Raw genomic sequence first — 22847 nt, 5'->3', positions numbered from 1 at the left:
TTTAAGGAGAAATACTATGTAATTTACACAAATTTAAAAAAAAACTCCACAATTAACTGATGAATCGATAAAAAAAATTTCATTGGAAATATATCTGTGAACATATTTCATGTATGCTTTTCAAGTATTCTGCTAATTAGAAATAGGATAAATCTTGAATATTTTTTTTCATAATCATTTTAATAATATTCAATGCGGTAAATATATCTTCATGATTTAAAAGAAACCAACATTGTTTTATTTTACAAATGTACATTCTACATGGAAAAAACTGAACAAACGAAAAAAAAAACGACTATGCATTTATGAGATATCCCCAAAATAAAAGCTGGCTACATTTAGTCTTATTCTATCTAAGAATAAAATATGAAATAAATGTTGCTCGTTCTCTTTACATTTTTTTTACTTATTATTGTTTAAATTATACAATCTTAAATACAAGTCTGAAAAAAAGAAAAGCATACAGAAAATCACAGGCGTGACGAAAATTCGTGATGATATACCAACTCTAAAAAAGGTATCATTCTAAACGACACCATATTTATAACAAATTCAAGTGAACTAAAAGTTTCTATTGACTCTTAGCAACCGGCAGCAGTTTTGAAACGCGCATTCACATCCTTCCAGTTGACAATGTCAAAGATCGCTTTCACATAATCGGGACGTGCATTCTTGTACTGCAAGTAATAGGCATGTTCCCACACGTCGATGCCAAAGAGAGGAATAAGGCCAGTTGTGGCCTGCAGTGGGTCCTGATTCGCACAGGTCGTTATTCTGAGCGACTTCATTTTTGGATCATATCCAAGCCAACCCCAGCCAGAACCTTGGATAGTCACAGTCGCTTCACACAAGTGTTTTTTCATTTCCTCGAAACTGCCAAAGTCTCGTTCGATTTGTTGCACCAGGATGGCTAGAAGACAATAGATATAGAGTATCTCTGCAAGTTAATTACACTTTTCGACATATTAATATATTATACAATTTTAAAAAATCAATTTTAAACAATTCTAATATATATATACACGTACAGATTTTTTTTCTATAATTTTTAAATATCTTATAATGATTATACAAAGTACATTATAAAATGTAATTAATTAAGAATAACAAATATTATCATCATTTAAATAATACCATCATTAGAAATGTAATTAACTAAATTTTACTATAATCTCAATCCGATGTAAATGTTAAAAAGAGAGAAATCTTTATCTGTTTATCTGTGAAATGTTTATCTACAAAGATAAACATCATAAAAATTACTTTTAATTTTCACATGAAACAAATTCAGTTCATTCAGATATGCAGATTTCTTTTCTGCATATAATTTTATCTTCATACATATGAAGATTAATTGAATAATTAATAGTTTATTCTGCTCATTTTTTTTCATCATTACCATCTGGATTGCCACTATGGGGCGAAAGGTTGCACCAAAAAATCGAGTGATTTGTGTGACCACCACCATTGAACTTGATAGCTGGGGCCAGAGCAATTTGTGCATTGACATCATTTTTTGCAATTGCCTCCTTCAGTTTCTCTTCGGCAATATTCAAATTATTGACATATGTTGCGTGATGTTTAGTATGATGAAGCTGCATGATTTCTGCACATATGATAGGCTCTAGAGCCTTATAATCATATGGCAGTTCTGGAAGCGAGTGTTTTGATCTTGCAAATATATCCTTGCTGCAAATTGCATCAACCATTAATAATGTAACATGTTGGATTACATTACTTATAAGAAATGCAAGATATAGAAAGCATATAATATATAAAAAATAAACATATATAGATATAATAATTGATAAGTAGAATAAACTATTCGCGTTTTATTTAATTTGCAATTTTCACTATTTCTTGTTAATATAATTACAATAATATAATTTATGATTTATATCAAAAAAATAATTATCAAATAATTAAATAATACTTAAGATTGTAGATCAAATAAAAAATTTATTATAAATTCTAGATAGAAATTTTAATTATATATCGATAAACAAATATAAAATTTATTTTAGGAAGCACATCGTAATATTTTTGGTTTGTTAAAAATTTTTTAGATAAATAAAACAAAACTTCCGGTAAATAAATGCACAAGGAAAAAGAATAAAAAATTCAAAATAAAGTAGTTCATTTTTTAATTACTGTTAATAATTTTATTCGCATAGTCATATGTGCGCATTTTTTTTCCCCAATCCTATTTCACATAAATTGTTGACCTAATAATATTGTCTTACATAAATTATGAATATTGATTGAAAATTTGCTAGACAAGAAATGATAAGCTTAGTAGCAAATTTTCAAAAAATCAAGGTTATGTATTAGGTTAAAAATTATATAATACATAAACAAAAGCAAACAATGTATTGACATATTTACATTGTATTGGAGACGAGAATACGCCTTGCTGCAAACATGATGGAAAAAGTAGAAAAATGGACTTTATTTTTGAAAATAATCCAATGGCTCCTCTTTATGGATTTATTTGGTAATTACGTCAGTAGTCGATTCTGTTCTGTTAGTTCTATCGTAAACTCAGCATTCGCAAAGTATATCACGCTAGTAGCGCAAACTATTGGCAAAATATTTGCCGAATACTTGCGATATTGACTTTTGAAATATTGCGTTATCCATAATTGCGTTGCGATTTGCGACCAGTAGAATAGTGTAGAAAGATTGTAGAACAAATTCCACCAGGCACTACTACGCATGCGATACGTTACTGCCCATGTGACCGATATAAGTAGACTTGCATTTAATATACACTTTTCCAAAAAATCATATAAATTCTTTATTATTTTTATATTTGTTTGTCGTTTACTATTAATGTTAATAATATATAAAATATATATCAAATGATATATTATTATAAAATGATTTTAAAATAAAACATATTCTAGAAGCTTAAAATCTACTCTTATTATATACTCTTATTGCACATATTTTATATATATAAACATAAATTCATGTAGAGAAAATAATAATTTAAAAAAAAAAAGGTAATAATTTAATTACAAAATATACACATAAAAAATTTTTATTTTCAGTTTATAACTTAGAAGTTATTTTGTTATCTTCCGTGATATTCCTAAAAAAAGAATGATAATAATGATGGCACTACACAGAAATTTGGGATGGAATATGTATTATACGTAGTTTACAATACTCTTTAATGTAAATTTATATAAATATTTAATATCTTCTATTTCTCTTTATGCGCGTTGTCTCTTTAAAATAAAAGTAAAAATCACAAATTTAAAAAGGTATCAATCAATTGATATAATTGATATAAAACACATATATATATATATATATATATATATATATATATATATATATATACGTACATGTATAATATCTCTATCGTACATAATTTCGTACAATTTTTGAAAAAGTTAAAACCATGAATACAATTTTTGTACAATTTTGGAGACTAAAAGTTTTAATATATCAGTTGTAGTATCAATTCATGTACGTGTTTTGCTAAAAACATTGCTATTTTATATTTTAAATCATTATATATTTTTTCTATCCAATTATTTAATAAAGAAGAGAAATAAAAACACATGCGCGCGAATTATATTGTCTCATGCTCTACTAGAAATACGTATATACATTGCAATTATTACATATATAATTTAAATGATGCGTTTTTATATATATATTTGAAAGTATTAATATTTACTTGTTTACATAAAATGTGGTCGGGTGTTTTTTATTAATTCTTGACAATTTTTTGTATCATCCATTTTTACTGATTAACCAAACTTCTACTGATTTACATAAAATGTTGATACAAGAAATTTACAAAATATGAACAGTCTGATTGTGTTGGTTTCTTTTACAGCATTTGGCTGTTATAAATTATAAGGCGACAATCAAATTTATTTGATATATTTTTGTCATATAATTTGTAACTTGGTCATATGCAAATAATTTGATGTAAACAATGAATTTTAAATTTTATACTAATCTAACAGTACAAGAGTATTTACAAGTTTGTTAATTTTTAGTCACAATGTCAATATTTAGCATTTGAAGTTATTACCAACACAGGTACTGAAATTACTTTTTCTTTATGCCTAATTATTTGTTTATTCGAACACTGTCTTGTAAACAATCGGCGTTGATTGAAAAATTTTGTACACAGGAACCAGAGAAAATGCGTCAAATCATATCGCGGATTTTCATCACATTTTGGTTAGATGTAATTCAAAATCAACCTAACATGTTGTTCATTCTGGATCACTCTGTAGAGTCTCGCCATTAGTTAAAACTAAAGCATCATCATCGCCTTCATTATAATCGAGAGAAAGAATACTTTCTCTTCGTTTCTTCTTGTGCGTCCTTTCATCATCACTACTGGCTGCACTTTTCTCCCTCTTTGTCCTGTCCCTACCCCGCGTTGTTCGCGTTAGCACCTCTTCCCCGTTTGATTTACCACTATTTCTATTGTGACTTTTACTCCTTAATATTCGTTTGTTTCGATTCTCCTCGTGTTCCTCTTCTCTATCACTGAGTTCCTCATTTTCAACCTTAATAATTAATGCCGCGGAGTCGCTAGAACTCTCGTCATTATGATCAGCTTGATTAAGTTTTCTTTCTGCACGTTCTGTTCTTTCAACACTAGTAAGCTCACTTTGGACCGATGTTAACGATGAAGTTCTCACACCTTTGCACATATCACTATCCTCCATCGGTTTCGGAGGTTTCGTATCTGGTGCAGGAGTTTCTTCCAATTCCTCCTTTTTGATTGGAGGTGTATGGGGTGATAAACCGTTCGATAAATTATTTTCATTTGTATTCATCTTCAATGCTGCATTTTCCTGTTGTAATAGCGTGACAGATTCTCGAGCTTTGCGCAGTTCTTGTTGTAAGAAGTAAATAGTACTTTGCATACCCTCCACATCTTCATCTAAATCCTGTAGAAACTCGTCTAATTCTGCAAAATGAGAGAAAGTATCCAAATTCTATCATTTTCGGATATATGACATGCAAGACATTTCAATTATAAAAAAGATAATTTGATAATTGTAGTAATTATAAAAATTGCTTTGTATAAATTTATAAATAAATTAATATTTAACAGGATACCTGATTGTGATTTTTTGACTTCTTCACTGAAACTTTTTTGTAAGGCAAGTTCACCTTCCAACTTAGCGATACGTCCACTAGCAATCATACGACCAAGTTCTTCATTTTCTTGATATAATAATCTACATTTTGCCATTAATCTTTTCCCTGTATTGCTATAAACAAAATATAATTGGTGAGAAGAGCACTCTATATTATATTCTATTTACCATATATTTTATATAGTTATAAAATAAATATGTATATATATATATGTATATATTTTAATACATAAATGCTAGAGACTTTTGCTAACCTGTCTGGCGTAAATTTCCACGCACTTAATTCATTTTGTGTATCTTCTAATTTACTCTTAGTCGTTATTAATTCTTGCCTTAATTTCTGTATTAATATATTAACAGCTGGATCTAACAAAGCAGATCTTAATGCAGCTGCGGACGGAGCTTGGGTGGCTTTCATTTCAGTTATTTGATTCTAATAAAAAAGAAGTCTTTTTTAATTATAGGCTATTAAAAATAAGTTTTGCAAGACAAATTTTACTAGAATTTCAATGTATCTGAAAATGTTACATACAATATATTCTTGTAATTCTTGCTCTTTAGAGGCAAGCCTCCTTACTAAGATCTTCTCCCTGTGAGATGTTTCTACATATTGTTGCCTGTATTTGTTTTCGGATTCTCTCAATGAGGCTAGTTCACCTATAAAGGAATAGCCTATGAATTTTTCTATTTCTAGAATTTTAATATCCAATGGCATCTATGTGTTTCTCAAAATTGAATTATTTATGATGTGTATGTATTCACAATATCTCCCACAAGAAAAATATTTCCTATAGAATACCAAAATTATTTGTTACATTTTAAATAATTACAGTGAAGTAATGAAATATATTTCATATAGAGGAGATGTATAATACATTTGCAAAAATATATAAACTTTGAAACTATTTCAAGTCTACAACAGCTTTTTTTTTGTTTGGAAAAAAAATTTAATTTTTATTTCTATATTTTGTGAAAATCGTTTTAAAAATTGTTTTTTTTTTTAAATATTTTATGTGTAAATTTAATTTTTGGCTCTTTTGCATATAAATAGACAAAAAATATTAATTTGATTTTTAAAATCTAATTCAAATAAATATTTATATAAAAATAAAAATTAATTATAAATTTTTGGATTTTATAAATTGAAAGATTAAAAAGTAAATTTTATGGTATGATTTCTATTGCTAGCTTGATTTCTATGCAAATATACTACATTTTAATAGGAATAAGATAATTTTTTCTGTTAATTATTTCTTAAAATAGTTAAATAAATAAAAATTAAATAAAATATATTATTATAAAAAAATATTAAGTATATATCTCATTATTTCCATTGTAATAACATTTTTTTATATATTAATAAATATTTAAGTTTTTTTTTTTTTTATAGCTATAACTGTATAAATTGAAATAAATCAGTAATAATTTTCTATTCTTTGAGAACATACACATTTATATAATAAAAAATACAAATTTATGAACCACATAGAGTGTTTGAAACCTCAGACTGTAAATATACTATATTTGTGTGATTGTGTAAATTGTAAAATATTTTGTATAATTTCCATATGTAAATATATATATAAAGAGAGAGTTTTTATAGGAACCAAGTGTGTATTGGTGAAAAATTACTATTGTAATTTTAACCTAAGTGCGCATAAATAAACTATATACTTTCATAAGTATGTGACAATGACTGCCTGACAACTGACATTGTTAATTGGCGCATACTTTGATTTTGGAGCTCGTTGCGACGTGCCATTTGTCAGATTCTCTGTACTTCCACCAAGACCAAGAAGTGGATGTTACTTTTCTTCCGCAAGAATCAAGCATGTACTTGTAGGCATAGATGTTGTAACGAGACGCCGGCCGGGCTTAATTCACAGGTTTGTATTTTTGAAATTCGTTTCTGATATCCGGACATTATGGTGCAAGTATAAATGCATGCACACAAGTTGCATTCATTGTGAGAATATGTAGAAGGATCATTGGTCTAGGAATACAATTAATGAAAAATTCCATTATCCAACTGGAAAAAGGTTTAAGGACAAAAGATAATATATAAAAATATGTAGATTTAAAAACAGAAGGGTGGGGAGAAAGAGCAGATGATAGGATTAGGTAATGTTCCAGTAACGGCGAATGTTGTGGTTGCGTACTTCACCGAGAGATTTAAATTCACGCACCCCAAATGCAGTATTTTGGCCAAGGGTGACATGGATCCATTCTTATTATTCCTCTGAGCTGTAAATTCAGCGCCCTCATAAAAACGCTGTGTTTTTCATCTTTGTTAACTAGAAATTCGGTATTTTGAAATACACGCGCGCACACTTGTCCTGCATTTGGCGATATGATTATTACACTGTAGATGTATACGCGATACACTGCACAGGCACTTGTAAAAATGTTATTTTGAACTAGACAGTTATGTTTTCCACAATATTGATGGCAGACATTTCTTTTTTTGCAAAGAAATGGATGCCTCTTGAGACACATTAACACTTGTTATTTCAGCCATATTCACTTTTATTTGCTAACTACGCATTCATGGCTGACAATATAATTGCTCACAGGAAAATTTAGTGTGGATATATATCAGCCTACAAATATATCCCAGCTTTTGTATTATATACATGGCTATCACTCCACCTATGCTCACAGATACCTTGAGAATTTTCGCGTTTTTTTTTATGTCACTATACATATGAATCTTTAATTTAATTATCCGCACTACACATCACAAATATTGTTTTAAAAATTAATATATAATTGAGTTTATCAACACTATATTACGAAACGCAATACTATCTCAGTTTTATATCTTTTTAGTACTTGTGCAAATACATTAAAACAATCTGACTGCACATACGCATGTATACTAAGCTTTCTCATAGAGAGCCATAAAAATAGATTCATATTTTATACCTACAGTGTTACTTATTTACTAAAGCTCTCTCATTATCTTAATCCTAATAAACAATTTAGTGAAAGTATCCTAAACACTGGTCTAATGAACCCTATGCTTAGCGTCCCTATGAGAGTCTTGTCTCTTATAAAAGACCGTTGTGTTCTGGCAATCGTTAATTCGCTTAAGATATGTGGTGAATGAGATGGTCTCACTCGTGTGATCTCAGTACCTTCCTGAGCTGCCGCCTGGGTTTCTAGACACTCCACATACAAGTCCTGTTCGTGCCATTTGGCTGCTAGCTCGTCCTTTGTCAAGCTGTCCAATTGTTGCTGAGTAAGCTTTACACGTCTTGGTTGCCTGGGAGAATGCGGGCTACTAGGTTTTCCACCGGTGCTACTGCTTTGAGGACTCCTTGGCGAGGATGGTCCTGCCGATTTTACTTCACTGCATTCATCTGCCATTTCACTGCTAATTTACAGCTGGGATGTTGATTTGTAGAAGATGCCTTTATCGAGCACAAAACCTTCTATTCATTAATGTTACGTCGATGATTGTATCACTGATCAAATATTGTGATGCAATTGATATTAGATGTTCATCTGAAACAGAAAGATATAACGTAATTAGTATCAAACATATATAAATTTTGAAATTATAAACTATTCTTTCTGCAATTATGAGTTATAAGTATATTTCATTAATTAAATAAAAATTAGTTCTTTTTTATCATTTGAAAATAAATATTAGGTTGGGGAAAAAGAAATCCATTATTTTTTCGATAGATGGCACGCAAAAATAATGGATTTCTTTTTCCCCAACCTAATATTTGAAAGAAAAACTCTGTATAGCAGATATACTGAATTATAATATTATAAGATTCATAATTTCAAGTATATATGATAGTCTGATCCTCGAATATTGTGTATATATATATATATATATATACACACATATATACTCGATCTATTAACCTACAGATCATTTCATTAAACACTTATTCACATTGGTAGATTGAAATTACCAGCTTGTTTTTGCATTTGTGGAATCAATTTATAAATTTTTTGTGAGAATTAATATATAAAAATACAACATGTGTCCACTCTTTTCTCTCCTAATCAATTTAATCATAATATAAGTGTATACATAAAGCGTTACAAGACTCGCGCGTAATATCGTTATAACAAGCTAAGATTGAAATGAAATTCTAAAGAAATAATATTCTAAAGTCACGCGAATAATCGCTAGAATCTACCGCGGCAATTAGAAAGGCGGAATGCATTTATCTCCGGCAGAAGACAGAATCGTGACGCCATTACGTCGACATGTCTGCCACGAAGGAACATTCACGCTCAAGCATTTATCTTTTTTTTTTTCACTCGTGCCTCATCCCTTCCTTCTTTTTTTCACTTTCGAACGATCGAGCGTAACGAGACGTATATCGTAATCGCTATTTCACGGATTTCGAATCGCGAATTCAGAAGACGATAAGTTCGTGAAGCTAATTCATCGCGATCGATTTTTAGCATCGCGCTCTCTCCAACAATTTTCTCGCCGTTGAAACACTATTCACACTTACCTGCCTCATTTAGTTAGAACCAGACAGAGATGTTGCTATTACAAAATGTTCGCTCGGTATCACAAGAGAGGCGTAACGCGTAACATCGTACAAGACTCGCATATCCGTGGAAAAAGCGCCAAACGGATTCTCCGCGTGCGGCTAAGAGAACTTCCCTCTCTTTCTCTCTCTCTCTCTTTCTCACTCTTTCTTCACGATCGATCAATTCGAGCGGAAGCGAATGCCGAATGCACGAGGCGACGTGCAGCTCGCAGCGAAACGCTAGCCGCGGTATTTTGACATACGGCGGGGAAATCAGACGCGGAAACTCGCGGAAAACGCGCGATCCACCCTATCAAGTATGCTGCGACTAATCATCATCATGAATAACTATGAACCTTCAAGCGATCCCCAAGAGGAGCAAACGGACGCGTGCCAGCGCATGCTCCAATCATGATCGACCTACAACCTACAACCCAATACGTATAAACCAGGAGATGAAGGGACAAATCTCGCGCATGCGTACTAACACGAACGCCAAAAAACGCTTATACACCTCAATTAATATATATTTCATTGCGAAGAATGTCATTAGACTTTTGTGGAAGAGAATAGCAAATATTGATATTACATATTTAATATATAGAATTAAATATGTATTACATATTAAATCATAACAAATTTTTTTTTTAAATTTGAAGCTTGTATTTATTGTTGCTTTCAGTCAAATATACTTTCATAAATTACTAAAATAATATTTTTATTTTTTTATATTTAATTTATTATGACTTATTTTTTTTCTTTGTTAGATTCTATCTATTGATTTCGAAGAAATTGATTTTTTATATTTCTTTTAAAATATTCCCGCCATATTCAATTTACCAATCAAGACAAAAGAAACAAATTTTTTTTGTTACGATGGCCAATCAAACTACTCCAAGAAGTAAATTTTGGAACGCAGTCACGCAGTCCTGAAAACATGGTTATCCCAATCATCATTTTTTTTTTGTAACACGCTTACCTACTGAGATGTTTTTTGTATCTATGGTTAGGTTAACCGTTGTGTAGTTAATTCAGCATGTGTAGATTCTACTTTGTACTATCTTACTACGTCTAGTGGATGGACAGTCTAAAACAGCCTAAAAAAAAATAAGAAAAAAATAATTCTCTGAAGATTTCTCAATGCTCGATTTTCAAACTGTCTTCTGTGTGTCGATATATTTAAGAATATTAGAATAATACACAAAAGTTCATACATAATCAAAGTTTAATTAAGATTACTTGATAACAATACTGAAAGCACATTTACCATGATTATGGCGACTTGGAGGTTATTTCCTATTAATGGTGCTAATTTATTATGTACAAGGTAAAGCCAATTATTTTGTCTTTAAGATTAATTATTTAGAAATTTTTAAATTAATACATTACTATATAAACTTTTAATACTGTGCAACAATATATCTACCCATGAAAAATAAAATCTTTTAATAGTACATAAATTATGCATTATTGAAACTTATGAAATAATACTAATACTAAATAAAAGTTAACTTGCAATTTTATTTCGTTAGTGGTTACAATTATTGTTTCAGAATATGTTTCAATAAAGATGCATAAGAGAAAATAGACATTATTAAGTGATTTAATGGGAACAAAAATATTTATAACATTTTATTTTTTAAATCTTTGTTTTTAAATGTATACATATAAATAGGAATAAAAACATAATTTAAGATTTCGTAAATTAAAAATAATAAATATATATAATAACTAATAAATTTTTAATTTTTATTATAGGACATTGGCTACCATGCAAGACCCTATTGTATCCAAACTTAAGCGCAATATAGAAAAAATATTTTACCACCTAAACCAAAGAAACCATTAAATGTATTTATGCAATATTTTCTCTCTATAAAAGATCAATTGCACAAAGAATATCCTAATTATACACAAAAAGATATTATGAAAAAAGTAGCAGAACAATGGACACAAGTAGATCCAACAGTAAAACAAAATTTTCAAAAGCAATATATGGAACAACAGTCTGTGTATAAACAAAAATTAATGGATTATAAAAATTCAATAACTGATGATCAGCGGATGCTAGTACAAAAACAATTAATAAAAAAAGAGCATGCTTTAGAAAGAAGCCAAATTAAACAAGTATTTATATCAAGATTTTACATTAAAATCTGAAAATTTGGTTATGATATATATAATGTGTAATGTTTTTATTTCTATGACAGAAACTTGCAGACCTTGGAAAACCAAAGCGGCCATTAACTGCTTTCTTCTTATTCGTACAGGATAATAAGATGATCAAGGATTCACAAGTATCACAATCGGTAAGTTAATTAAGTATAGTTTACACAATGTCTTTTTTTATTAGTTATTAGTGCTAATTATAAAGAGAAATAAGCATAGCTAGTTTATTATATTTTAAAATACACAGTGTTTTTTTCCTAATTGCTAAGAAATTAGCATGCTAATAGTTAATAAAAAAACATTGTTTAAACTATGCTTTATATTCTAAAAGATTAGATGTATAGAATATATAAAGAAAAAACATTTATTTTTTGAGAAAATAGAAAATAGTAAGGAAAGAAAGTAGGAAATTAATATATAATGTTTTCTTTTTTGCACATTTTTAGGATTGGATGAAGAATATGAGTAAAGAATGGAAGAATTTAACAATGGAAGCTAAAAATAAATATACAGCAAAGGCAGCACAATTATTAGAAAAATATAAAACTGATATAATAAAATGGGAGGAAAATATGATTCAAAAAGGTCATCAAGATTTGTTAAAATCTACTCAATCTAATTTGTTGAAATCTACTCAATCTAAACGCAATACTAATATTGATGAACACATAGAATAGGATTCGGAGTGCCCCAATCAATCTAGTATGCACATCCCTAAATATATTGCTGCAGATTTCTCTAAAATCAAAACTCGAAACAAAGAGAATATTAAAACAGGTTGGGGCACTGATACACAGTATACACTTGGAAATATTTCTGATGCTGACACTGGTAATAGAAAAATCATCATTATCTTAAAGATTTTACATAATTATTAAAACCATTAAAAAAATGCATTATTTACCATTTATTTAGATAAACGATGTAAATCTACAAAAAGCTTGGTACTTTACAATGTCCAAAATAATTTACGACATGTAATGAAATATTCAAAAAATACGTCAGATGCATTAATAAGCAATGCTAATGAATCAATAATGCAATCTTCCAAGTCACATACATGGATGTATAAATATTTTGCTTTTGTATGGCAAAGATTTTTAACAGTCTTCAAAGACTGCAGTAAAAATTGGAAGATGGTAAGAGAATATGTATTTATTGGTACAGGTGGTATTTTAATATCAATATTTTGCGTTTTTAACCTTATATATAAGTAAGCATTGTTTGTATACCGAAGTTATCGAGGTACAGCTAGCATTTTTGTTTTTTATATAGTATGTAGTTTGTATTTTATATTATATATTTTCTTTATATAATAAATTTATGTATATAATTATGTAAATATTCTTTGATTATTATCAATGAAATTATTCTTAATTAAGGATTATTCTGAAAAATTCATCTCGAATATTAACGTTAAGTTTTGTTTTTGAATCATACATGTACTAACATTTCATCACTTTCCCTCTGCTTTTTTATAGAAATTTACATTAACAAGTGGATTAACTATTACGATGATGACAGCAGCAGATACATCTAATGGATTAGACTATCAACATTTTATATATCTTATATTTAGATATCGATAATTGTATGAATTATCTTGAAGCAAGTACGAGTTATTTTAACAGATCAACTTATGTATTTTTATCTCGCGTTCATATAATTGTATTAAATTTACAAATTATAAATACACTGTGTATTTGTGTGCAATCCACAGTGATTCGAATCAACTTTTCCATTATGCTCGTCACGTGATCCATTTTAGTTTGCTACTTTCGGGCGGCGCTAAAAGTCATTCTCTAACCTAATTTTTAAGGTTAGGAAGAAGCGTGTTTCTTCTTTTCATTTACATCTATTCCTGAATATCCATAAATAAATATAAATCCGTTTTATTTAATCTTTAATGCTCTTTTTGATTCATGCACAATTTACATAAGTGCAAATTACAAAAAAAGCTTGTTATCATATATTGGATAATTAGATATAACAATGGCTGAATCTAATGCCAGAAGGGAAGCAAGGAGACGACGAATTTTGGAAAATTCGGAAAATCGATTACGTAAAATTACAGCGAGAAATAATGCAGATGAAATTGAGGGTAAATATAACGAGTTAAAAAAATAAATATAATATAAATAAATATAATATAAATAAATATAATATAAATATGGAAACAAATGTAATGTAAGGCATAAAAGAATAATTGTATGTTTCAAATTTTGCGAAAATCCAATAATAATTCAAATAAAAAAGATTTAATAAATATAATAAAAAAAATTTTAAAGCACATATATACATTATATTCTTTTGGAAGAAGTATTTGATTCTCACATTACTGCTTACAGTTTTTTTAGCTGAATACATGTTTACGCATGTTGTTTTATCTTTTTAATATACATTATTTTGCTAAGAGATATAGAGACAAATTATTTTGAGTAATTACCATCAGAGAGCAGTTTAAATTATTACATTATATGTTAAACGTTAAAAAAAATTATAAGATTGATGTAGCAAACAAGAATTAAAAGCATGCCTTTATTTTGACTTTATAGATGCCAATACAATAAGTGCGTTTTGATTATATGTTAATGAATTGAGACAATGAACTCAGTATAACATGTATCTTATATCTTTAAAAAAATTTATTTTTTATATCTATGCTATATATATAATATATAAATATTAGATATTTGTATAAAAAATTTTTCCTATATGTTTACTTTTTACATAATGCATTATATAAATATATTTTTGGCTTGAATTGACATATTAAAAAAATATTTTACAGATGATAAGCCAAACACACGAATGAAAAGCAACAGTCTTAAAGCAGAAATAAATTTGGAAGAGTATAATATCAGAAATGGTATATGTAATATCGATAAAAATGAAGAATTGCAAGATTCTATAAGATTCAATGATGATAAACATGAAAACTTTTTAAATGATACTAGTGATAGAAGTACATGTTTATCAGAACAAGTAATCAAGCCAAAATTTATATTACATAGATTATTATTCAATCGTATCAATTTTATCCTGCTAGCTGGGATTGTCAACATTTTACTAATACTGAAATTAGATAATTTATTTGCGCAGGTAATTTCATCTAATAATTTATTAAAGTATTCATGTTCATAATTTACATTTGTGTCATATGTTAATATTTACAGACAATTATTATACCTTACCTGTTACTGATGCTGGGACGTCTATATAATTGTAAGAGTTTACTTGACACGCAAGACAGCAATTTACTATTTGCTGCTTTGATATTATGCAATATCAAACCAAAATTAATTTATAGATTTAAAATATTATTTGCATTATTTACTATAATACTTAATGATTTTGGATTGTATATGTTCAGTTTTGTATTGATGCGTTATGTTATTACCTGCTATTACTACCACTACAATGCTGCAATACCAATAAGTGTATAATTATTTATAATATCCGAGTGAGTTTAAAGATGAAGTGAAGAAATTCCATTACAGAAAACTTTGTATAAAAAGGAGCTATGTGTTTAGGATATTATAAATTTCAATATATTGGATACACTATTACTTAATATACAGAATATCTATTGTACATTTTTTTACACATAAGTGTTGTGTTTTGATTTAAACTGGAATAGATATTAGTAAAAATGTCATATCAAAAACATTAATTTTTTTTAAGGATATATTGTAATATAAAATATTTTTACACATAGATTAATTCATGGAATTAATTATACATTGAGCAATTTATCTTTTTATTATTTATTATCAATATTTTTAAGATTTTTTTTATCTGCCTCTGCCATTATTAAAGATCTGTCCAAGTTTAATTCTGATAATATTATGTGAAACTAAATATGTACATATGTACATAAAATCCATTGTTCTACTAAAGATATGCAATTTTCAGTACACTGGCTTGTGAAAAAGAAAGTCTGTAAATACAAAAAAATAAAATACATGAAAGAAGTCAAATCTTTGTAATCTTACATAGATATCTTTATAAACAAAAAAAAAAGAAATTTTGTATTGGATAAGAAAATAAGTGACATATTTTTTATTGTATGAATGTAATATCTGATTTAAAATTTAAATTGGTTCAGAGAACGAAATAATTATTATTTCTGCATTTGAAATGATATATATATATATATATATATATATATATATATATATATATATATATCTTATATTTAGGCATTGAAGAGAAAGAAAACGAAGAATATATTTGATAGAGCGTAGAGTGTAGAAAGTGTAGAAGTGCAAGCAAAACAGATTTTATATGACTATTTTGTGTCAACAAAGTCATTGATGTTAAATGCATTAAAAAGGTAAATGTTGTAAAGATTGTGTTGATCGAGCTAACATTTTCAAATATCAATGCGTAATAATTATTTTTTAATTATATAATAGCATTGTATAGTATCATATTTGTATATTACATATGTACCATATATATAACCTAAGAAATATATCCGTATGTATTTAAAATTTTTGAAGATTAAAGAAATCATTTGAAAATACAGGATGATTAGATTTTAAATCTAAAATATGCAATTTAATCTTTATAATATAATATAATCTTTATAATACTGATGTTCACACAATTCTCTAGAATACTAATTTATTCAATTTATTTTGTATCGCATAACTTATAAGTTAAGACATCCTAATAGAAAAAAAAAATTACTATTACAAATACATACTATGTTTATACAAACACACATATACACATAAAATATTTAGAATGAATATAAAAAGCTGTGATAGACTACATATTTAAGAAAAGTATCATATGAACAAACATCTTCTATTGTTAATACTTATGTGATTATTATATTATCCAAATTTTGATTATTCTGGCAATAAAATTCTATATTAATAATTTTTTACCTATTTTTTATTACACAATTGTAGCTGCTTTTATTAAAGACCACTTGTACCTGTAATTATGTTTGGAAAGCATATATAAAGGAAAAAAGCTAATTTTTTTATTATGCTTTATATGTTATTATAATTTTTTAAGAATTCAGAGAGAGAAAGTTACATATCTAAACACATTAACAATTTAATGTAAATTTTAGGAGTGTTCATATAAAACGTATTGCATTTTATATAATGGATGTGTTAGAACCAGAATTAATTTGGGTTAATGGATACTGCTATAGATTTTATGAAAGTAGTGCCTGGAAAAATATTGATACATCAGCCCCATATATGGAGGATATAGAATCAGTTTGTTCAGATGAGGAATCTGACACTAATATGGAAATAGTGTCTTGTAATGGACAATTCAAAAATACCTTCAAAGTACCCAAGTGAGAATTTTCACATATAAATTTTTCTGTCATTTTGATACAAATATAATTATAATCAAGATTTAGAGTCAAGAATAGTGTAAAAATTGTAATCTTGAATAGAATATAATACATATATTGAATATAATAATACATATTAGTATAATTTTAATATTTTATAGAGTATACTATCCACATATAATTGGTGCAAATGGTATGACACGTAAAAAATTGGAAAATGAGACAAAAACAACTATAGATGTACCAAAAAAGGGAAAAGATGGGAACATTGGTAAAAAAATAATAATTATTACATCCTTGTGTGTTACATAATTTGAGAATAATACTAATTTGATTAATTTTATATATTTTTATATTGTTATTACAACATATTTTAAATATGTTTATATACAGTTATTACTGCATCAGATCAGCAAGCTGTAATATCTGCAAGACATAGAATTGATTTATTAATAGCGAATTCGAGGAAAAAGATATGTTATACACATTTTTTGTCTATTCCATTGAATAAAAAGGAAATAATTGATAAGTATAATTCTTTCAAAGATGATGTATTAAAAAAATATAACAAAACAGCATATAATATTGACGAATCACTTTTTCAAATGCCATCTAAGTTACATCTCACTATTGGAATGCTCAAATTACTTGATGACGATGAAAAAAAGCAGGCTATTGATGCTCTCTTGAATTGTAAAGAAGAAATTATAGAGTAAGATAAATATATCGACTTACTTAGATATGTAACAACAATATACACAATATTGATAACACAAAACTTGAGCTGTACATATGTAATTGATCATATAATAAGTATGATATTTATGGTGTATTTACATTATATAAATTATATAAGTATAATGAAGATTATCTTTAAAAAGAATATAAATTAATAGCAAGGAACTTATTCCAGCCCTTTTCTTGAAGAATTTGGGCCATTAAATATACAATTACAGGGGGTTGAATGTATGAATGATGATCCCACAGAGGTTAATGTTTTATTTGCACAAATTACGCACAATGAAAAATTACAAGAACTTATTGATAAAATTGCTGACTACTTTGTCGATATAGGTAAACAACATATATAGAATTTTAAATCTTTAGCACATATAGTATTATATAAACATTAAAATAATAATTGCAATTTATTAATTATAAAATTTTTAAACATTTTTATTAATATTAGCTGTTTTATAATATTTCATTTATTATTAGATAATTTTTACTTTCAGGTTTAAAAGAGAAAGAATATGAAACAATAAAATTACATGCTACTCTAATGAATACATCATTTAAACGTGATTATCGTGCAAGATCAAAATCTAAAGAAAAATTTAATGCAAGTGAAATATTAAAAGTAAGGACTTATTTTAAATTAGATTAAATTATATGACTTAGAGGGAAAGTTGATGTTATGGAAATTAATAACATTGATTTCATATTTTAGGTTTATAAAGACACAGTATTTGGAGAAATTATATTTAATCAAATTGATATATCTGAACTTAAAAGTGCTACAAAAGACAATTACTATAAAGCAATAACTAGCATCACATTTAAATGCAGGGATGATATATATTAATATGTGTGTGTGTACACATATTATTGAAATATGTATATAATATTTTAATTGTTTTATTTTTATTCAATACATACATATGTTGCACAATAACATCACAGATATTTTATATGATTGAAGATATAATTTTTCAAATAGAATCAAAAAAAATTAAAAATGCACATTTTTATTTTTTTGTTTTCGCTAATTATAAACAGTTTAGTTTTGTCATTTTAAATTGAGCTGATTTAAATTTATTTAAGATTATTTTTTTAATTTACAAAAATAATCTGTAATTTAAGATAAACTCGAATTAGACAAATGAATAATAGCCAATTATCATATAAATATAGTATCTATGAACTTTAGGCCTTTAGGCAATACATATTTTGAGAATGCAAGCACATTATTAATAATAAAATTAGTAATCATATATGTCAATACAATAGGTGAATCAGACAACGACGATTGGTCAAATTCTAATCATGTATTTTTCCTTATCAAATTGTCAATAGCACTCAGTTTTTATTAGTTGCATCTGTATCTTTGTTAATACCTAACCTCTTTTTCGTTAGATCTTATTAGCACTAATTAATATTTTAATTAGTAAGTATCATAAATCTAACATCTTAAAACTTTATAAATAATGTATCAGTGAAAACATATAATTACTTTTTGAAAAAAAATTTGGATAATATAAAAGAGAATCTAATTATTTTTAAACTTGTTACTACATCATAAGCGATTTAATTGTATATATGCGATATATGTTTCATGTGAGATTACAAATGCTAAAATTGTAAATATTACAATTATTAATATTTGTAAACGAGGTAATTTGTAAAGAAAGAAAGATGTTGACTCTGCTAACTTAAAAAAAAAAAATAAATTAAAAGATGTAACCTTCTTCAAACGAACAGATTTATTTATTTACAAAGCCCAATTTGAGAAGCATATGAAAAAATAGTTTTTCTTATAAATTCTTTATATATGCTCAATATTTAATATGATAATTTCTTTCGATTATTAAAATTATAAACAGCTTTGTGTATATATATGTATATATTATTATTTAATTACTTTTAAATGTAAATGCTTTCTTACTTTCTACTTTTTTAACATAACATTCAATAATATTAGTATTTAAGCATTTGTATGTATATTTAAATTAATTGGAATATATATGTAATCTGTAGTGCATTGCAATATCAGCTTTAAAACATAATATGTACATTTACATTTTGCGAATCTAAATAATTTCTGCTTACTTCTGCTTATTTCAACTAAAATCAATAGTAATATTGCCAAATTTATTTAACATTGGTAGGAGTAGCAAAAATGCATGGTATCAAAAGAGTAATAGTTTTCTGCACATTGGTAGCTATCTTACCAATCATGCTTATAATAATTCCTTTATATCTGCGGCATATTTCCTATGCAGATGTTGCATATGCTGTAACAGAATCTGATATTATCGAAATCAACGATGGAATTTCGACAATATTTTGTTCAGTAAGAATAAATTTAATATTCAATTAATGTCATTGTTTTCATGATTTTATATTTTTGTCATTAGTATATAAAATATTTAATATAAAATATATTATAAAAAGTTTCAATTATAAATATATTTATTGTATATAATAAAAAAATGTATGAATCAATATAAGTGTTGAAAATAAGATTGTAGATAATGTATAATTTTGCCTATAAATAATAACAATGTATATAATAATAAAAAATATTTTTTGTCATAGGAACACACTTTACAAATGAATGATACTTTTAATGCTTTCCAAATGGCTCAACGACCAGAAATAACATCTAAGCGAAAGCATATAAGGCTAAAAAAAAGCATGAATTTACCAGATGATACATTAGAATATTGGGGATTTTATTTATTGAAAGGTGCAACTGTAGCACTTTCTGTGTGTTCAAGGTAAAAAAAGAATGGAGAAAATAATATAAAGATTTTTTATTAGATTTGTTAATAAATTAAAGATATGATCTACAAATGTGATTTCTTATTTTGTTTGTTTGCATGAACACATTGTATATAAACCAAAATACTTGTTTAGATTTCCAGGAGCCTCTATATTAGTGGTAAAAGGAGAAAGAAATTTACGTACTTGTGGTTTGTTAGAACATAATATCAATAAAGAACAAGCACAAGATATCTACTTACCAGGTGCAAACAAGGTTAAAATAATATATCAATCAAATGCACAAGAAATTGATTCTAAAGAATCAATTATGATTGAGCCTATTAATATATATAACACTACCAATGTACATATATCGCTTGTAAATGTAAGTTCTGAAAAGCCTGTAAATAGAAATGAGAAAGTTCTGATAAATACAAATAATAATACATTGTTGTATAAATCTGATAAAAATTTGAAAGATATAGAGGCGTTGTATGATTCTGCAGCATCTTATATCCAGAAACATATAGGTGATCAACAAGAAAGCATGAATCGCACCAGAAAATTAAGACATCTTAGACACCGTAACATAAGGAAAAACAAAAATAAAAAAATAAAGCTAAAGAAAATACATATGCAAGATCAAGACAGAGAAATGCACAGACAAAAATTAGAACGAGAATTGCATTCTGATAATTTTGATGAAATAGATGTGGTTAAACAGAAAGTAAAGCTGAAAGATGAGATGAACATCAAAAGATTTAGAAGAAATCGAGAACTTATAAACCCATCCTTACTAGATCAAGGCATCAGGCATGGTGGAAATGCTGATAAAAATTTTACCTCTAATTCTAATGAATCTTCGTCTGTTTCCAGTTTTGAGAATGGCTTATTCAATTGTTATGGAGGAGCGATATTGTTAGCTTATGAATTTGAACCTTCAAATCAGTGTACTGATGTTTCCTATTTGCTCAATAGTAAACACACACAAGCAAACCATCATGTGGAAGAAGATGGTTACTATTACTATATTTTTTATAGCGATAACGATATTGTGTCTAATGATATTTATACGATTTTTGATATATATAAGCCAACTTTTCAATATGAAAATGTGTCTAAATCATGTATAAATAGAACTGAATGCTCTTTTACTTTAAGTCCACTGTCAGGGGATAGAATAATTGTTGAAATACCAACCAAGGATGGTATAGAACATAACGAGATGGATGATACTAGCATATTAATTTCTATTTGCCAGCCACGGATGGGTGCATATATGTTTTTTCCAATTGCAATATTGCTTTTAATTCTTGGTTGTGCTTTTATGTGAACATGAATAGATCTCTAATTCTAAAAAGGTACCTGCACAAAATTAGTAAAAAATTTAGAAATCTTTCATAATTAAGAATTTCTCATAAATCATTGGGTACAAATGATTTTATGAATTAAATATATTTAAATATAAACTGATTGAAAATTTGATATAAAACATGAAAATTTAGGAGCAAACTATATTATATTTTTAATCATAACAGTTTAGTTACTTAAGGTCAAAATTTAAAAATGTGTACTAATTATAAAAATTAATGTGTATTATTGTTTATAGATCACTTTACATCATTATTATATATCACACATAATGATAATTTTTTTTCCTTTAAAATTGTTTTTAATTTGATAAAAGGAATTGTCATTGAGAAGATGTTTTATAGTTTTGATTACATGATATTATACATGATATGAGAAAAATGTACATATATATATGTGGAAGTTAATTCTTATATATAAGTGTTTATTAGTATAATTAAAATTGTAAAAATTTTTTATACTATTGCATATTTTCATAAATTGTATAAATACAAAAACATAGAATAAAATAGATTATTGTATTACTGTACAAATTCATATTTAACGCATGGTGTAATCATCAAAGAAAAAGAGAGAGTGAGATAATAAATATATATTTTTTAACAATTAAATGTGCAATTCTGATCAATCTAACAACCTTATATTAATGCAACCATCGATTTTATCATAATTTTGTAAAATAGCGTATATTTAAAGTGTCTCAACGCACATCATTTTTCTTTTATATTTGCCGCAATAAAACCCTCACTAGCGCCGTAAGACGCTACTACTAGTACGTCATATCCGTCATGCGCGATAATTGATCAACGAATGAAATACCTTTATAAATCCTTTATACGAAAAGGAAAAATT

General features: G+C 26.9%; 4 protein-coding genes across 7 annotated transcripts; 2 read left to right on the top strand and 2 right to left on the bottom strand.

The window, feature by feature from the left end:
* Nucleotides 1-385: 385 nt before the first annotated feature.
* Nucleotides 386-2671, bottom strand: LOC126858414 (superoxide dismutase [Mn], mitochondrial). Its single transcript, XM_050608707.1, has 3 exons — nt 2386-2671; nt 1400-1689; nt 386-910 (listed from the first exon to the last, which is right to left on the bottom strand). Exons 1-3 carry the CDS (start codon nt 2421-2423, stop codon nt 582-584), a joined length of 657 nt encoding a protein of 218 aa, XP_050464664.1. The 5' UTR covers nt 2424-2671; the 3' UTR covers nt 386-581.
* A 1067-nt stretch (nt 2672-3738) lies between these two features.
* On the bottom strand, nt 3739-10056 carry LOC126858335 (pre-mRNA-splicing regulator female-lethal(2)D-like). Of its 4 annotated transcripts, none has more exons than XM_050608596.1 (6): nt 9626-10056; nt 8279-8648; nt 5674-5798; nt 5396-5574; nt 5101-5255; nt 3739-4948 (listed from the first exon to the last, which is right to left on the bottom strand). In XM_050608596.1, exons 2-6 carry the CDS (start codon nt 8508-8510, stop codon nt 4242-4244), a joined length of 1398 nt encoding a protein of 465 aa, XP_050464553.1. In that variant the 5' UTR covers nt 8511-8648; nt 9626-10056; the 3' UTR covers nt 3739-4241. The 4 variants fall into 4 exon arrangements, with proteins under 4 accessions (XP_050464553.1, XP_050464555.1, XP_050464560.1 ...); XM_050608598.1 differs by lacking the exon at nt 9626-10056 and adding an exon at nt 9071-9372; XM_050608603.1 differs by lacking the exon at nt 9626-10056 and having other exon boundaries at nt 6873-8421.
* Nucleotides 10057-10573: 517 nt separating this feature from the next.
* LOC126858407 (transcription factor A, mitochondrial) lies at nt 10574-13528 on the top strand. Its single transcript, XM_050608695.1, is given in 7 exon segments — nt 10574-10973; nt 11405-11460; nt 11463-11773; nt 11857-11955; nt 12262-12646; nt 12731-12954; nt 13297-13528. Coding segments are annotated over 5 exon segments (756 nt in total). The 5' UTR covers nt 10574-10914; the 3' UTR covers nt 12493-12646; nt 12731-12954; nt 13297-13528.
* Nucleotides 13529-15979: 2451 nt separating this feature from the next.
* Nucleotides 15980-22606, top strand: LOC126858419 (uncharacterized). Its single transcript, XM_050608722.1, has 10 exons — nt 15980-16151; nt 16905-17138; nt 17300-17409; nt 17532-17850; nt 18052-18212; nt 18374-18498; nt 18589-18662; nt 20139-20211; nt 20457-20638; nt 20778-22606. Exons 1-10 carry the CDS (start codon nt 16132-16134, stop codon nt 21955-21957), a joined length of 2478 nt encoding a protein of 825 aa, XP_050464679.1. The 5' UTR covers nt 15980-16131; the 3' UTR covers nt 21958-22606.
* The last annotated feature ends 241 nt before the right edge of the window (nt 22607-22847 follow it).

The sequence above is a fragment of the Cataglyphis hispanica genome, chromosome 2, assembly GCF_021464435.1.
Source record: "Cataglyphis hispanica isolate Lineage 1 chromosome 2, ULB_Chis1_1.0, whole genome shotgun sequence".
In the NCBI taxonomy this organism is placed as follows: Eukaryota; Metazoa; Arthropoda; class Insecta; order Hymenoptera; family Formicidae; genus Cataglyphis; species Cataglyphis hispanica.
Note: the sequence above shows the minus strand (reverse complement) of the source record. Positions and strands in the feature narration are given on the sequence as shown.

Coding starts and splice junctions, on each gene's coding strand:
- LOC126858419 (XM_050608722.1), top strand. CDS start 16,132: ATGTTAAATGCATTAAAAAG. Junction 17,139..17,299: donor AATACCTTCAAAGTACCCAA/GTGAGAATTTTC, acceptor AATATTTTATAG/AGTATACTATCCACATATAA. Junction 17,410..17,531: donor GGGAAAAGATGGGAACATTG/GTAAAAAAATAA, acceptor GTTTATATACAG/TTATTACTGCATCAGATCAG.
- LOC126858335 (XM_050608588.1), bottom strand. CDS start 7,637: ATGTGTCTCAAGAGGCATCCATTTCTTTGCAAAAAAAGAAATGTCTGC. Junction 5,575..5,673: donor AAGAATTACAAGAATATATT/GTATGTAACATT, acceptor CTTTTTTATTAG/AATCAAATAACTGAAATGAA. Junction 5,256..5,395: donor TGGAAATTTACGCCAGACAG/GTTAGCAAAAGT, acceptor TTTTGTTTATAG/CAATACAGGGAAAAGATTAA.
- LOC126858414 (XM_050608707.1), bottom strand. CDS start 2,423: ATGTTTGCAGCAAGGCGTATTCTCGTCTCCAATACAAT. Junction 1,690..2,385: donor ATTCTCGTCTCCAATACAAT/GTAAATATGTCA, acceptor TGCAATTTGCAG/CAAGGATATATTTGCAAGAT. Junction 911..1,399: donor CCATAGTGGCAATCCAGATG/GTAATGATGAAA, acceptor ATTGTCTTCTAG/CCATCCTGGTGCAACAAATC.